General features: G+C 41.3%; 1 protein-coding gene across 2 annotated transcripts; it reads right to left on the bottom strand.

The window, feature by feature from the left end:
- Nucleotides 1-5,702: 5,702 nt before the first annotated feature.
- LOC115893905 (RAC-gamma serine/threonine-protein kinase) lies at nt 5,703-12,720 on the bottom strand. Of its 2 annotated transcripts, XM_030919256.1 has the most exons (2): nt 11,259-12,720; nt 5,703-5,757 (listed from the first exon to the last, which is right to left on the bottom strand). In XM_030919256.1, exons 1-2 carry the CDS (start codon nt 12,610-12,612, stop codon nt 5,714-5,716), a joined length of 1,398 nt encoding a protein of 465 aa, XP_030775116.1. In that variant the 5' UTR covers nt 12,613-12,720; the 3' UTR covers nt 5,703-5,713. The 2 variants fall into 2 exon arrangements, with proteins under 2 accessions (XP_030775116.1, XP_030775115.1); XM_030919255.1 differs by lacking the exon at nt 5,703-5,757 and having other exon boundaries at nt 6,188-12,720.
- Nucleotides 12,721-17,797: the final 5,077 nt, after the last annotated feature.

The raw sequence follows: 17,797 nt of genomic DNA, 5'->3' as shown, positions 1-17,797 counted from the left end.
CTTCTTTTGGTGGAAAAGACTCCACCTGTGTGAGGCTGGCTCACATGACAGTGATGCAGAGTGACGGGCTCTCTCAAACTTCCCAAGCCCTGTCCTCACAGCCGTACTGCTTACATTGAAAGACAGCATATGGGGTTGGAGAATTTTTCTCAGAATTCATTGATCATCAAGCTAAAACAACTAGAACATCTTATGCCACCAGTTGCTTTCCTGTCTCCCTGTGTTAGAAGCAGCCCCATTGCTAGATACTGTTCTTAGAACTTTGAAATATAATAAGTAATAGGGTTAAGACTTTAGATTCCAGGCTGTGAATCTTTACTCTTCTGTCTAAAGCATCCTCAAGTTTACTTATGTATGACCCTTGCTTCTCACCCAGGAAAGCCACCAGGGCATATATATATATATGTATTTTTTTGTTAGCTATTAATTTTATTACAGTTGTAACATACAAACATTAAACAAATCAGATTGATATTTTTATTGTTAAAGCAACTTTCAAAAAAATGGTTGACCACTCTAGTTTATTGTGTGGATCTCTTTCAAAGTAAGAAAGTAATCCTCACTGGAACTATTCTAGAACTCAGTTTGTCATGTATTTGAAATGGCTTTTGCTCTCATTACTTGAAATTTAAGGTGATGTTTGTTTTCCTCCTAGAGACAGATGGCTCTAAGCAGGTGGAAGTGATGGGGGAGGGTTCTGATAGATGACTGAATGGATGAGAAGGATAAGGCTTCTACTCTCTTATTTCTTCTCTTTTTTCTTTCATTGTGGTAAGAAAACTTAACATGAGATCTACCCTGTTTACAAACTTTTAGGGCACAGTATCTTTAATAATAGGAGAAATGTTGTATAACAGATTTCTAGGACTTATTCATCTTGTATAACTGAAAATATATTCTCCTTGAACGCCAATTCTCCATTCCTCCCTCCCTCCCTCCAGTCATTAGGGGCATATATTTTATGGCAACCCATATTTCTGGTCATTTGGGACATCTCACTTTGCGTGTAAGATGTAATTCTCAAATTAGGACTTAAACTTCCCCATATCCCTGTGCAACCACCATCCAAGGATATCTGATTCCTTCTCACTCATTGCCCCTCACCCATTTAGACTATTGTGTCTTTGCTTATCCTTTCCTTCATCTATTAAACCTAACCTGCAAGGCTCGAATTCAGCCTCTTCCAGGACACTTTGCTTGATGACTACCAGTTGAAATGGCTTTGTCTCTGTCCCCACTTAACACTTTGAACCTCCATTCTATGCAATATCTCAATCTGTTTGTGTTACTGCCTAAACATTAATTTTTAAAAATCTCAGACAGCAACAATTTAATGAGTGCTTGCTATGTGCTAGGCACTCAGCTAAACAAATCAGATGTAATATCTCATTTATTTATCTCAATACCTTAATGAGGTAGGCAGTCTAATTTTCTTTACTTTAGAGTTGAGGAATCTGAGCTCAGAGAGGCGAAGTGAGCTATGCAATGTAGCACAGCAAGTAAGCGACAGAATCAGTTTTGAAACATCTCATGAGGTTGTTTAACTCCTGTTTGACTCAGTGCTCTTATCCTGCCACTGTATAGCTTTTTATGATGCTAGCAAGAAGATTTGGATATTATATGCTGAGTAATAATTCCCAAATAAAACATATTGCCAAAAATATAAAGTATTTCTTGTTAATTCAAAAAAGCATATTAGTTTAAGCTGTCCCTCCAGACTGCATACTCCTTGAGATCAATAACCATGCCTATTAATATCTGACTGTTCTGATCAGTTTATTAGTTCATAGACATTTAATAAAGGCTTATGATATGCTAGGAATTTTGGTGGGTACTGGAGATATAGTGGAATATTAAATAAAGTCAGTTTCCACCCATGAGTGACTGATCAATGCCTTGTTGAAGGTAGTGGTTACTCAACAGATGAAATATTTTCTCGTTTTTCTATTTGTGGAAATTTGAAATAAAAATGTAGAAAGGTACAAAGAGGAAAATAGTAATCATTCATGTTACCATCACCCACAAAGGTTAGCAACAATAGCATTCTGCCCATTTTCTCCAGCCTTCAAAAAATTAGTTTATTCACAAACCTTTATGAAGTACTTATTATGGGCCATGAACTCTTCTATGTGCTTTGTAAGTATCGAGTCACTTTTATTGTCTTCATAACCCTATTAGGTAGGCATTATTCTTATACTTTATTTGCAAATGGGGAATCCAAGGCACAAAAAATTGAGTAACCTTCTCAAAGTCATCCAGTTAGTAAGTGGATGAGCCAGGATTCAACCAGGCAACCTCACTTCAGAGCACGTGGTCTGACTCTGTATGCTACGCTTTATGTCTTCCCTCCAAAATAATACATAATTATAGGTGAATATGTTGCCCTTTAAAATGGAACACTACAAATAGAGATAAGATTGTCCTTTGATTTCTATCGCAGGTCTGGAGGTTTGCTATGTTTTTGTGTTCCGTGAGTGCAAATATCAATCTGCTCTCAAGAGTACTATTGCTGGTAAAGCAGAATGGACATTGCAGTAAGTATGGTTTCACTTTCTGTAATCTGTTCTAAAAGCCCTTGATCTACTTCCAGCCAATCCTTAGCTGGGAAGCATTACAGCATAGGCAGGAACAACATGGACTGAGGTGTCAGACACCTTGTCTTGAATTCTAGGTCTGCTAATAACCAGTTGTAGAATCTTAGGGTGAGTTACCTAACCTTTCTTTGCCTCATTTGACTTTATGTAAAAAATAGATAATAGTAGCTGCTTCATAATTGTGGTAAAGATTTAATTATTTAATATATATAAAGACACTTTTGGTAAGTTCTTTATAACAATTTTCTATTATTTGTATTTTTATTATTCACAGTCTGAGTTGGCCAGAAAGTCTCTGATCTCTCCAAAATGATAAACCTCATACTAAAAGTCTCTTTTGTAGCCGGAAGGCCTAGGAGATTGAGAATGCCCCAGACCCTTGGAATACCCTGAGAAAGATCTTCAAACATATTGGTGGTCAAAATCTACATAAAATGAAAATAAATTAAACTAGAAATGTGTATTGAACCATTTAATGCATTATATTGATAACTTTTAAAGAAAAAGAATCAGTTGGCTCCCTCAGTTGGTTTAAACTACTTTCAATGATGTTACTTAATTTAAAAAATGCAATATAATGCCAATGCTTATAGCTTTTATATAATCATCTAACTAAAATACATTATAAATTAAATAAAAGTACCCATTCAATATAATTTATGTTGTAATTTTTGATTTAGTACTGTTTGGGTTTAGGAATAGAAAGTCATGCCTCAAGTTCTGGTTTTAAATTTAACTAGTTTGTAGACTGTGAAATGATACTGTCTTCGTCCATTTTCTGCTGCTGTAATGGAATACCACAGATGGGGCAATTTATAAAGAACAAAAGTTTCTTTGGCTCATGGTTCTGGAGGCTAGGAAGTCTGAGAGCATGACGCTAGAATTTGGTGAGGGTTATCCCATCGTGGAAGGTGTCACATGGTGAGGAAGAGCATATGTAAGACACAGAGAGGAAGTTGGGCCAGACTCATCTTTTTTTTTTTTTTTTTAATCAGGAACCCACTCCCATGAAAATTCCTGCAATAACAGCATTAATCTATTCATAAGAAAGAGCCCTCCAAGGGTTCATGAGAAAAGATACTTAATCACCTCTTAAAGGCCTATCTCCCAATACTGTTGTATTGGGTATTAAGCTCCTAATAAATGAACTTTGGGGGACATTTTAAAACCACAGCAGATAAGAAGATGATGCACACAGGGGGCGGAGCAAGATGGCCGAATAGGAACAGCTCCAGTCTCCAACTCCCAGCGCGAGCGACACAGAAGACCGGTGATTTCTGCATTTTCAACTGAGGTCCTGGGGTCATCTCACTGGGGAGTGCCGGACAATCGGTGCAGGTCAGCTGCTGCAGCCCGACCAGTGAGAGCTGAAGCAGGGCGAGGCATCACCTCACCAGGGAAGCGCAAGGGGGAAGGGAATCCCTTTTCCTAGCCAGGCGAACTGAGACACACAACATCTGGAATATCGGGTAATTCCCACCCCAATACTGCGCTTCAAGCAAATGGGCACACCAGGAGATTAAAACCACACCTGGCCGGCAGGGTCCCATGGCCACGGAGCCTCCCTCATTGCTAGCACAGCAGTCTGCGATCTAACCACAAGGCAGCAGCGAGGCTGGGGGAGGGGTGCCCGCCATTGCTGAGGCTTAAGTAGGTAAACAAAGCCGCTGGGAAGCTCGAACTGGGTGGAGCTCACAGCAGCTCAAGGAAACCTGCCTGTCTCTGTAGACTCCACCTCTGGGGACAGGGAACAGCTAAAAAACAACAGGGGAAGCAGCAGAGGCCTGTGCAGACCCGAAAGACTCTGTCTGACAGCGTTGAAGAGAGCAGTGGATCTCCCAACACAGAGGTTGAGATCTGAGAACGGACAGACTGCCTGCTCAAGTGGGTCCCTGACCCCTGAGTAGCCTAACTGGTAGACATCCCCAACTAGGGGCAGTCTGACACCCCAGACCTCACAGGGTGGAGTACACCCCTGAGAGGAAGCTTCCAAAGAAAGAATCAGACAGGTACACTCGCTGTTCAGCAATATTCTATCTTCTGCAACCTCTGCTGCTGATACCCAGGCAAACAGGGTCTGGAGTGGACCTCAAGCAATCTCCACCAGAACTACAGCTGAGGGTCCTGACTATTACAAGGAAAACTACCAAACAGGAATAACACCTATACCAAAACCCCATCAGTACATCACCATCATCAAAGACCAGAGGCAGATAAAACCACAAAGATGGGGAAGAAGCAGGGCAGAAAAGATGGAAATTCAAAAAATAAGAGTGCATCTCCCCCTGCAAGGAGTGCAGCTCATCGCCAGCAACGGATCAAAGCTGGTCAGAGAATGACTTTGACGAGATGAGAGAAGAAGGCTTCAGTCCATCAAACTCCTCAGAGCTAAAGGAGGAATTACGTACCCAGTGCAAATAAACTAAAAATCTTGAAAAAAGAGTGGAAGAATTGATAGCTAGAATAATTAATGCAGAGAAGGTCAAAAATGAAATGACAGATATGAAAACCATGACACGAGAAATACGTGACAAATCCACAAGCTTCAGTAACCGACTTGATCAACTGGAAGAAAGAATATCAGCGATTGAGGATCAAATGAATGAAATGAAGCAAGAAGAGAAACCAAAAGGAACAAGAAGAAAAAGAAATGAACAAAGCCTGCAAGAAGTATGGGATTATGTAAAAAGACCAAATTTACGTCTGATTGGGGTGCCTGAAAGTGAGGGGGAAAATGGAACCAATTTGGAAAACACTCTTCAGGATATCATCCAGGAGAACTTCCCCAACCTAGTAGGGCAGGCCAACATTCAAATTCAGGAAATACAGAGAACACCACAAAGATACTCCTCGAGAAGAGCAACTCCAAGACACATAATTGCCAGATTCACCAAAGTTGAAATGAATTTGAATGTTGGCCTGTCCTACTATGTTGGGGAAGTTGTCCTGGGTGATATCCTGAAGAGTGTTTTCCAACTTGATTCCATTTTCCCCCTCACTTTCAGGCACCCCAATCAGACATAGATTTGGTCTTTTTACATAATCCCATACTTCTTGAAGGCTTTGTTCATTTCTTTTTTTTTTTTTTTTTTTTTTTTTTTATTGAAACTTACTTTTTATTATTTTTTCCAGTTACCCAGCATGCCACAATCTGATTGCTGACCTGGATGGAACAGAGTGAAATAAATGATTTACAAAGAGATATTTACATTCATCTGATTTAGACTTAATATGCCACAATGCACCACGACCTTCCCAGGGTGACACCGCCTCAGCCTGCAGGGGGGGCTGGTCCTTATCAGCGCGTGCGCCATCCCTGCACGCAGCCGGGCTGGAGCTGGTGTCTGACTCCAGATGAGCAGAGCTCCTGGTGTATGTTTTCAGAAATGGCTTGAAGTTACGTGTTTCAATCTGCTCATTTGTATGCTAGGTTGTACATATGATTTTCAATAAATGAACTTTTTAAAGACTTGAGTTGTAATGTTTCCTTTTTATCTTGTAGTGATGAACAAAACACACCAAAAAGGCACATATTTTAACTAGGCCAAAGTATATTAAGGACCAAACTTTTTTTCCTGCCATTCATTTTTCTTTTCATGATCTATATATCAATCATCCTTCACCTTTAATCAATGTCCCATCAGACTCCATTTTATTTATTGTCCTAATTTGTGCACAATCAATCAGGAGACACCAGGAAGCACTATGCATTACTCTTTCCATTCTGTTAAACAACGAAAACAGACAAAAAAGCATCTTTGGCTCGGTGGTGTCAGATTTTTTTCTTCAATATGCAGTATTTGAGAGGAGCCTAAAAACGTACTTAGTGAAATTAGAAAATTTAGAGTATATCAAATATCTGTACACAGATAATTATTTGTCTAAAATAGTATTTCTACTATACACAGTTAAGCCCTCAAATGCTTTAAAGTAATAAAAATGGACACTGGACATACTGTGTTGTGTCTGAGAATGACAAACACTAAAGGCAAGGCTGCAGTTGGGACAGGTCCCTGACCTTTGGCTACCCTGCTTGGCCAGCGAGCCATCATCCTCATCCCCATCTCAACACAGAGCTGATGTCACCATACGCTCAGCCTTGCCTCTCAGAAGTGGTGTGGACGAGGCTTTGGAGGCGGTGGCATGATCTACACACACAGACCATTCGAATCTCTTGAGCATGTAAAAGGCTCAAGCCTGAAACAGTAGAACTTCTATTCAGATTCAGAAGTTTTTTCATCAAATGTGCTAGACATAAAGGCTGTCACATAAGATATTTTAATTGTCCTTAATTCTGTTTTAGATATACTGTGAATAAATTATACAATATTCTAAAAATAGCACCTTTAAAGAATTATAGAGGTCACTTTATTTTAGCCTCCTGGATCTGTCAACCCCAGTGGTTTTGAGCGAAGAGCACATGTGAGAATGCTCTCAAATTTGGCTGTGTGACGTACACATACGCGCTTGACTCACTCTGGTCCCAAAAGCCATTCCTCTGTCTGGCTTCATCACAGGAGCAAAGCCAAGTTTCTACAATAGTAGCTTTATGAGGTAAAATCAGAAAAAGGCCCCATCCAGAATGATTCAACGTGAAGTCAGACTGCAGTCCAGCCGTCCTACCCATCTACATCACCCGTGTCTAAGTTTGTTAATTTGCCATGACATGTTAGAAATACACTCTAAGAAAGGAAGTATGCAGAGCAGTACATTATCAGGAAGACATTAATGACAAGCTACATTCCTTCAGATTCTGGGTCCAAACCATGGGTTGTATAGATGAGGAGGGTCTGAATGTCTCCAAGGTCTGAGACCTCCTCCATCCCTGGCTTCACAGAATATCCGTCCTAAATCCTGAGAGTCAGCGTCTCCCCTCGGAAGCAGCCCTTCATCACAGTTTGCATAACCGCACTACTGCCGTTCCACTGAAGTAAAAATGAGCCCCTCCCTATGTGTGTCTGAGCTACAAGGAATTTGTATATTTTCCTGTCACATTTTATACAAGGTAGGTTAATCCCAGCTGGGGCTATTAAAAATCTGTTTTCATTAAAGAAGATTTAATTTGGGGGGATTATAGAACCACATCCAACAACAAGAAACAGAGAAGTAGCAGATTGACATAGTGCTTTATTTAAGCTGTCTGCACGAAGGAAAATCATGTTCATCCCTATCATATACGTGTAAAAATACTAAGGATGTACAGTGTACAAAAACAGTTTCTCCTAGTTATTTCACATCCTCGTGGGCCATATACTTAAGGAAATAGACAGTTTTAGTGTGACCAACAGTAAGAGTAATACAGTTTCTTGGGTTTATAGTTGCATCTGCTTAAACCCTTAACCAGATGACTAGACCTTGCACAGATCTAATGAAAGAACTAGCAAGGTCAAGAAATGTCACAAACCATAAAGCTACAGGGAGGTAATTCAACGACCAATTTAGAGGTTTTCTTTTTATTTAAATAAATACTTTACATTTCATGCTTGCCTGTAATGCACTACCAGGAGCAAGGTGAGGAAATTCTACTGTGGACAGTACAAACAGTAGCAGCAAAGTGTGTACGTTGAGGTGTATATAGAGAGACCCTGCAGTTAGTAAGGAAGGCCCTTACTTTTGTTCTCTAGGAGAAGCAAGTGGCCCCTGCAAGAACAGTCAGCTTGAAGAAGCTGGAAATCAGGGATGGGAAATGGAAAACAATACTTGAATAATGCTATGTAATTAGTGTAGAAAGCAAAGCTGAGCGTGACCCTGCCAACAATCCAAGCAGAAATGGCCAATTTCCTCCAAGATGGCTGCATTATGACAAGAAGTCAAGCTTCATGACAGTTAGTATGGGCTGGAGTCTGCAAAGTATGAACTGTATTCTCATAGAATGATTCCAGGTTTCAGGGTGTTCCACCTGCCAGAACCCAAAACTACAACTATGGGCAACACAAGGGAAGTTTTAGAAATCTCCCTGTACACACATTTCTGGTTTTCTATTATTCCTCCATGGCAGCTAACAGATCTGGAAGTGAAAATAGGGGATTCTCAAAATCAAAGCCAAGAAGACACCTTGTGTGACCCCAGTGGAGTCTCAGAGGGTGGAATGGAAGTGACTGAGCCCCAGGCATGGCTGGGGAGGGACTGAGAGCCAGTGTGAGGAGTGGCCCGACTGGGGCAATGTCAGTGCCAGTCATTAAACTTTAGGAAGTGTCCTTGGCCAAGGTCACGGGAATCACTAAGATCTGGGGGAAAAAACCAAAACAACACAAAGCTCTGTGCTTCGTGTACGGCATCATGGTTTCCCTCCAGAGGAGTAAGTGCTCTGAACACCAGCCAGTCTCAGCTTTCTGCTCTTCCTCCCACCTGTTTCTTTCTTATAGAATGGATGCAAGACAACTTAAAGAACATACCTTCTAGTCTACTTTTTTGTCAAAATGAAACATTCAACATAATTCCAAGTGAAAAAAAAAAAATTAACTGTGTGTAAGTAATAATGAACTACCATTTACTGTAACTTCCTACTCAATACTAAGGATGAACTTCACTCAGGTAGAAATATGAAAAATAAGAACATCGATGTCTGAATATGTCTTAGCTGCCTTAGTAAAATGCCCTTTAACCCCCGTCAGTCCCAGTGGCCCACCCACTGCCAGCAGTGGTTTTATAGCTATAAATCCACACTTCCAGCATCAAGAGGCTAAGACATCTGCATATGAATATGATTCATCCTACTTAGAAAGTCACTTGCTCTTTCATACAACGCAATCATAATACTACATCACGCTGTAGTCTTCCATTTGGGAGCTGTCAGAGAGTTTAACTAAAATACATTTCCATGATCACTCCACGGAGTGGGATGGCCTGCTTGCCGCAAGAATGGCCCCCAGCCCCTAGGACTTCATAGGCTGCTTTGGAAATTGTCAGCTCCTAGCACCAAAGGGTTTAATCTGAAGATCATCATTAATGAAGGAGAAAGATGAGGTTTGCATACATGCCCCCTTTCAGTGAGAAATGTTGGAATCTGGGGACATGAGTATATACAGAAAAAGAAAAGCTGGAGGTGTTCTCTTTTTTTGTTGTTTTTTCCCTGATGGCTTAATTCAGTGATGAATGTACCATGATCCCAAGAAACACACCAGGTTCTTAGCCTTCACTGCCCACTTCCTAAATCCTCAAGATGTGTTCATTTTGCCATGTAAAGATCATTTCTTATCATCACTCAGGTCTCAATTTTCTTCATTACTTTTTGTTGCCAGGTCATCATAATGTTTCAATTCTTCAATGAGCAAACGTCAACAGCTACTTGTTTCATTAACCCCTTGGCATGGATAGTTGGGGATTTTCTCATTTTCAGTACCAAGGGGTTAAATGACAGCATCTCTTCTCCCAAAGCCAAATTCTAACCAATATATTCCATTTCAGAGCCTTATCGTTTTTTAACAGAGGAGAAAAAGTGCATGATTCTCATCAGCGTGTACAATCCTTGCACATGGGTCAAAAGAAACTGCAGTAAGTCTATTTTATATAGGTTGGAGCTGCGTTTGCTGACATGACATACAATTCTCATCACTAAAAAATAAATACTACTGCAATATAAACAAAATCATAAAAGGACATTCAAAGTTTTAACATCTGAGAAAAAGCTAATTCACGTAGAACTGAAAGTAAAAAATTAAATAAGGCAAACACCTGTTTACCTTGGTGTACAAATTTTGGTGAAAAGCAGTATCATTATACCTGTCTACATTCTTCAGCCATCAGAGGTGATAAATGTCAAGAAGGAAAAAAGGTTTCCAAGCACGGGGGAAAGATGCTCTCTGGCGCAAACTGTTTCATAAGACCCTGTAAGTGACCTTGGCTGTGCATGTGCCTTCGTTTCTTGGTAGAAAAGTGTTCACTGGCTCATGATTGCCCAGGAGTCTCCACATCCACATGTGATATGGGCTTCTTCTACAGTATCCACCAGGAATTAAAAAAATATATATATATATATCTATATATCCCAACAGTTGTTCAGTCCTTCTACCAAATGCTTCCTAATCAATTCCAGCCACAGCTTAGTGATATATACCTACTTTACGCATGGATCTGATGTGCTTTACATATGCACGCCACCACCCTTCCACAATTGCTTGTTCTGAATTGATAAACTATATCTTCTTAGTCTAGTTAGATTTTCTCTTCTAGAAAGTTAAAAAATGTACCTAGAATCAGTGTATCTCATTTAGCCTTCACTGAGGGAAAAACTCAAAGATCGAAAGATGACAATTGGTGCACAAATGAACAATGGTGGGCTCATGACTTCCAAAGGCTGGAAAGTTACTTCTGAAATTTGCTATAATAGTAAGACAGTAGCAGCAACAGCATGAGACCTTAGACTGAGATACAATTTCATGCAAAAACAAAAACTGGAGTGTATTTGCGTGTATGTGTATTTTCATGAGGGTGACAGGTGGCGAGGGGTGAAGACCCTTGGCTGGTCTGGGATGTCGGAAGGTGCCCTGCCATGTGTAAGAGCTAGGACTGGTGATGTCCAGGAATCATTTGCAGTAATAAATTGAAGATGACAGTGAAGTAGCAGAATGAAAGAGACTTATTCTCGTCCACTTGCAGAGTAGGAAAACTGAGGGAAATGCGGCCGCCTCTCATTGTCCATGCAGTCCATACCATCCTCATCATATTTTTCAGGTGGTGTTATTGTAATAGTCTGAGCTGTAAATTCTTCATCAAAATATCTAGTATCTGTCTCAGATGTTACTTGAGGTTTAAAAGGAGGTACAAGCTTTTTATCATATACATCTTGCCAGTTTACTCCAGAAAAGAAACTGTGTCTCATAATTTCTTTTGCATCATCTGGTCCTCCACCAAGGCGTTTATTTGGATCCTTTATCAAGAGCCCTGAAAGCAATGATTTTGCATCTGAAGAGAGTGTTCGAGGAAATTTAATGTCTTCCATTAATATTAATTCAAAAAGTTTCTCATGGTCCTGGTTGTAGAAAGGTAACCTCCCACACATCATTTCATACATGACAACCCCTAGGCCCCACCAGTCTACTGCTCGGCCATAGTCATTATCTTCTAACACCTCTGGTGCCAGATATTCTGGAGTGCCACAGAATGTCTTCATGGTGGCTGCATCTGTGATCCCTTCTTTGCAAAGTCCAAAATCTGTAATTTTTATGTGGCCATCTTTATCCAGCATTAGATTCTCCAACTTGAGATCACGGTACACAATCTTTCCGGAATGTAGATAGTCCAAGGCAGAGACAATTTCTGCACCATAGAAACGTGTGCGGTCCTCAGAGAACACCCGCTCTCTCGACAAATGGAAAAACAGCTCTCCCCCATTAACATATTCCATCACAAAACACAAACGGTCTTTTGTCTGGAAGGAATATTTCAAGGATGTTAAAAAGGGATGTCTAGTGTTCTTTAATACTCTGCTTTCAGTTAGAGTGTGTGCCACTTCATCCTTTGCAATAATGACTTCTTTCTTCAGAATCTTCATAGCATAGTATTTTCCACTTGCCTTCTCTCGAACCAAAATAACTTTCCCAAAAGTGCCTTTACCTAGTAGTTTCAAATAGTCAAAATCATTCATTGTCTTTCTTTTATGATGGGTTGTAGAAGCATCCATCTCTTCCTCTCCTATATTATCAATTTGTGAAGTTGGACTACAATTCATTCTCTCCTCTTCTTGCCTCTGCAGTCTGTCCGCTACAGCCTGGATAGCTTCTGTCCATTCTTCCCTTTCCTCTGGAGTGTCTACATGAAATGTTCTCTCTATAACAGTGGTCCACTGGAGACATCTGATTATAAATGTGTTTGGCTTTGGTCGTTCTGTTTTCATTAACTGGCATTTTGCCACTGAAAAGTTGTTGAGGGGATAAGGTAAATCCACATCTTGAGGTTTCTCTTTATATCCTATGAATGAGCCATCTGTCTTCAAAAGGAAATATCTTGGCCTCCAGTTTTTTATATATTCTCCCCTCTTCTGAACCCAACCTTCTTTCACAATGGTAACATCGCTCATGATGACTCCCCTCTGAGCCTCCAACTTGGAGAAATGGTACTTTGTGATATCAGCTTTAGGGTTTGGATTCTCTGCTGCTGCTGCCCTTCCCACTCTCTAGTGATGACTCAGCCTTGGTTGAAGTAATTTCGTGGTGTAATGGGACCGAAAGCTTCGTTGAACAGAAAATGGCAAACTGATGGAGGAGTCCGGGGGAAAGTACTGGCTTTGTTCATTTCTTTTTCTTCTTTTTTCTTTTGGTTTCTCTTCTCACTTCATTTCATTCATTTGATCCTCAATCGCTGATACTCTTTCTTCCAGTTGATCGAGTCGGTTACTGAAGCTTGTGCATTTGTCATGTATTTCTCGTGTCATGGTTTTCATCTCTGTCATTTCGTTTATGACCTTCTCTGCATTAATTATTCTAGCTATCAATTCTTCCTCTCTTTTTTCAAGATTTTTAGTTTCTTTGCGCTGGGTACGTAATTCCTCCTTTAGCTCTGAGAAGTTTGATGGACTGAAGCCTTCTTCTCTCATCTCGTCAAAGTCATTCTCTGACCAGCTTCGATCTGTTGCTGGCGATGGGCTGCGCCCCTTTGCAGGGGAGATGCGCTCTTATTTTTTGAATTTCCAGCTTTTCTGCCCTGCTTTTTCCCCATCTTTGTGGTTTTATCTGCCTGTGATGTTTGATGATGGTGACGTACTGATGGGGTTTTAGTATAGGTGTCCTTCCTGTTTGATAGTTTTCCTTCTGACAGTCAGGACCCTCAGCTATAGGTCTGTTGGAGATTGCTTGAGGTCCACTCCATACCCTGTTTGCCTGGGTATCAGCAGCAGAGGTTGCAGAAGATAGAATATTGCTGAACAGAGAGTGTACCTGTCTGATTCTTACTTTGGAAGCTTCCTCTCAGGGTTGTACTCCACTGTGTGAGGTGTGGGGTGTCAGTCTGCCCCTAGTGGGGGATGTCTCCCAGTTAGGCTACTCAGGGGTCAGGGACCCACTTGAGCAGGCAGTCTGTCCGTTCTCAGATCTCAACCTCCGTGTTGGGAGATCCACTGCTCTCTTCAAAGCTGTCAGGCAGAGTCATTTGCGTCTGCACAGGTTTCTACTGCTTTTTTTGTTGTTGTTGTTTAGCTGTGCCCTGTCCCCAGAGGTGGAGTCTACAGAGACAGGCAGGTTTCCTTGAGCTGCTGTAAGCTCCACCCAGTTTGAGCTTCCCAGTGGCTTTGTTTACCTACTTAAGCCTCAGCAATGGCGGGCGCCCCTCCCCCAGCCTCACTGCTGCCTTGTGGTTAGATCACAGACTGCTGTGTTAGCAATGAGGGAGGCTCCATGGGCATGGGACCCTCCCGTCCAGGTGTGGGATATATTCTCCTGGTGTGCCCGTTTGCTTAAAGCGCAGTATTGGGGTGGGAGTTACCCGATTTTCCAGGTGTTGTGTGTCTTAGTTCCCCTGGCTAGGAAAAGGGATTCCCTTCCCCCTTGCACTTCCCAGGTAAGGCGATTCCTCGCCCTGCTTCAGCTCTCGCTGGTCGGGCTGCAGCAGCTGACCAGCACCGATTGTCCGGCACTCCCTAGTGAGATGACCCCAGTACCTCAGTTGAAAATGCAGAAATCGGCCGGGCGCGGTGGCTCAAGCCTGTAATCCCAGCACTTTGGGAGGCCTGAGACGGGCGGATCACGAGGTCAGGAGATCGAGACCATCCTGGCTAACATGGTGAAACCCCGTCTCTACTAAAAAAATACAAAAAACTAGCCGGGCGAGGTGGCGGGCGCCTGTAGTCCCAGCTACTTGGGAGGCTGAGGCAGGAGAATGGCGTAAACCCGGGAGGCGGAGCTTGCAGTGAGCTGAGATCCGGCCACTGCACTCCAGCCCGGGCGACAGAGCGAGACTCCGTCTCAAAAAAAAAAAAAAAAAAAAAAAAAAAAAAAAAAAAAAAAAGAAAATGCAGAAATCACCAGTGTTCTGTGTCGCTCGCATTGGGAGTTGGAGACTGGAGCTCTTCGTATTCGGCCATCTTGCTCCGCCCCCAAGACAGAGTTTCATTCTTGTTGCCCAGGCTGGAGTGCAATGGCATGATCTCGGATCAGTGCAACTTCTGCCTTCTCGGTTCAAGCAGTTTTCCTGCCTCAGCCTCCGAAGTAGTTGAGATTACAGGCACCTGCCACCATGCCTGGCTAATTTTTTGTATTTTTGGTAGAGACCAGGTTTCACCGTGTTGGCCAGGCGGGTCTTAAACTCCTGACCTCAGGTGATCCACCCACCTTGGCCTCCCAAAGTGTTGGGATTACAGATGTGAGCCACTGCTTCTGGCCAGTGTATATGTGTACATATGCGTGTATGTGTGTGTATCTACAGAGGTTCATATGTATATATGTGTGTGTGTATACACACACACATATTCAAGTGATTAACAGTGTACATTAGGAGATAGGCAAGTCAATATTTACAAAGTTACTTGAAAAGCGAAAAGTGCTCTAGTAAAATGACTGTGCAGGGACTTGGTGTAGTCACCAAGTAGAAATGAAACCTGACTGAGTCCTTCAACATAGAGTAGCTTTTCACTTGTTAGCATGTGGCCCTAAGTTTGGGCCCTAAGAGGATGGGAGGACATTCCATGAAAGAGGAAATATCGTGTGTAAAAATGCTTTTTATTTTTTCAATAGTTTAAAGGGATGTAGAATTTGAGTTTGGTCATTATTTTCTCTCAGCACTTTGGAAATATTATTTCATAATTTTCTAGAATCTCTTGCTGCTGATAAATCTTTTGTCAGTCTGTCTTTCTTTCTTGTTGCTTTTAATATAATCTCTTTGTATTTTCACTTCAGTGGTTTCCCTAACAGTGTCTATGTATGGAATTTAAAAAATTTATCTTGTTTGGGAGTTGTTGTGATTCTTCAATCTGAGGATTCATTTCCTTCATTAAGTCTGGCAAATTCTTGGTTTGTGTCTCTTCAATATTGCCTCTCCTCTATTTCCCCATATACTTAATCTTGGACTTATTTTTTATTATGTATATTTAATGTGTACAACATAAGGTTTTAATGTACACATACATAGTGAAATGGTTACAACAGTCAAGCAAATTAGCATATCCATTTTCTCACATAGCTACCTATTTTTTTTTGTGGTAAGAACACCTTAAATCTACTTTCTTGGCAAATTTCCAGGATAGAAGTATACAATGCAATATTATTAATATGTCGTCTTCCTGTATAGTGTACCTGTAGACATCCAGCCTACAAAACTGTAACTTTGTATATTTTGACCTCTATCTACTCATTTCTTCCCCTTCCCTACTCCTGCTAATCACCCTTCTAGTCACTGTTTCTATGTATTTAGCTTTTAAAAAACAAGATTCTATGTAAAAGTAAAATTATGCAGTATTTTTTTTTCTGTGCCTGGCTTATTTCACTTAACATAATATCCTCCAGGTTCATCCATGTTATCACAAAGAAAGAGCAGAACCCCTTCCTTTTTAAAGACTAAATAATATTCCACAATTTCTTCAGCCATTCATTCATTAAAAGACACTTAGGTCATTTCCATATTTTAGCTATTGTGAATAAGGCTGCAGTGAACATGGGAGTGCAGATACTCTCTGAGGTGCTGATTTATTTTCCTTTGGGTATATACCCAGGAGAGGGGTTGCTGGGTCAACTGGTCGTTCTATTTTTAAGTTTTTGAAGACCCTCTTTACTGTTTTCCATAATGGATGCACCAATGTACATTCCTACCAACAATGTGCATGTGTTCCCTTTCCTTCACATCCTTGCCAATGCTTGTTATTTCTTCTTGTTATTCTGCATAATAACCATCCTAGCAGGCGTGAGGTGCTGCGTCATTGTGATTTTGATTTTCATTTCCCTGACGATTAGCGATGTTGAGCACACTTTCATGTACCTATGGCCATTTGTATATCTTTGGAGGAATATTTATTCAGGTTCGGGTATGGTTTGGCCCTGTGTCTCCACCCAAATCTCATCTCCAATTGTAATCCCCACATGTCAAGGGAGGGACCTGGTGGAAGGTGATTGAATCATGGGGGTGGTTTCCCCCATGCTGTTCTCATGAGAGTGCATTCTCACGAGATCTTATGGTTTTATAAGTGGCAGTTCCCCCTGCATTTTCTCTCTCCTGCTGCCTTGTGAAGAAGGTACTTGCTTCTCCTTTGCCCTCTGCCATGATTGCAAGCTTCCTGAGGGCTCCCCAGCTGTGTGGAACTGTAAGTCAATTAAACCTCTTTCCTTTATAAATTACCCAGTCTTGGGTATTTCTTTTTGTTTCTTTTTTTCTTTTTTCATTTGTTTTTTTGAGGTGGAGTTTGCTCTTGTTGCCCAGGCTGGAGTGCAATGGTGTGATCTCGGCTCACCACAACCTCTGCATCCTGGGTTGAAGCGATTCTCCTGCCTCAGCCTCCTGAGTAGCTGGGATTACAGGCATGTGCCACCATGCCTGGCTAATTTTGTATTTTTAGTAGGGACGGGGTTTCTCCATGTTGGTCAGGCTGTCGTGTATTTATTTATAGCAGCATGAAAATGGACTAATATAGGTTCTTTTCGCCCCCACCCCCACCCATTTTTTGAGACATAGTCTCGCGCTGTCACCCAAGCTAGAGTGCATTGGTGTGATCTTGGCTCACAGCAACCTTTGCCTCCAGGTTCAAGAAATTCTCCTGCTTCAGTCTCCCAAGTAGCTGGGACCACAGACATGTCCCACCACACCTGGCTAATTTTTGTATTTTTAGGAGAGATGAGGTTTTGCCATGTTGGCCAGGCTGGTCTCGAACTCCTGACCTCAAGTGATCCGCCTGCCTTGGCCTCCCAAAATTCCGGGATTACAGGCATGAACCACCATGCCTGGCCTCTTTGCCCATTTTTAAACTTGGTTATTATTATTATTATTTTACTATTGAGTATAAGTTTTTAAGCATATTTTGGATATTAACCCCTTATCAGATATATTGTTTGCAAATATTATCTCCCAGTCTGTCGGCTGCCTTTTCATTCTGTTGATTATGTCATATTCTGTGCAGAAGCTTTTAAGTTTGATGTAGTCTCACTTGTTTACCACTGCTTTTGTTGCCTGAGCATTTGATGTAGTATCCAGAAAATCACTGCCAAAACTAATGTCAATGAGTTTCCCACTTTTATTTTCTTCTTGGAATTTTATGGTTTCAGGACTTGTGTTTAGGTCTTTAGTCC

The sequence above is a fragment of the Rhinopithecus roxellana genome, chromosome 16 (genome assembly GCF_007565055.1).
Source record: "Rhinopithecus roxellana isolate Shanxi Qingling chromosome 16, ASM756505v1, whole genome shotgun sequence".
Classification (NCBI taxonomy): domain Eukaryota; kingdom Metazoa; phylum Chordata; class Mammalia; order Primates; family Cercopithecidae; genus Rhinopithecus; species Rhinopithecus roxellana.
This window is presented reverse-complemented; position numbering and strand designations above follow the sequence as displayed.

Excerpts from the sequence above, each read along its gene's own strand:
- LOC115893905 (XM_030919255.1), bottom strand. The coding sequence starts at position 12,612 with ATGAGCGATGTTACCATTGTGAAAGAAGGTTGGGTTCAGAAGAGGGGA.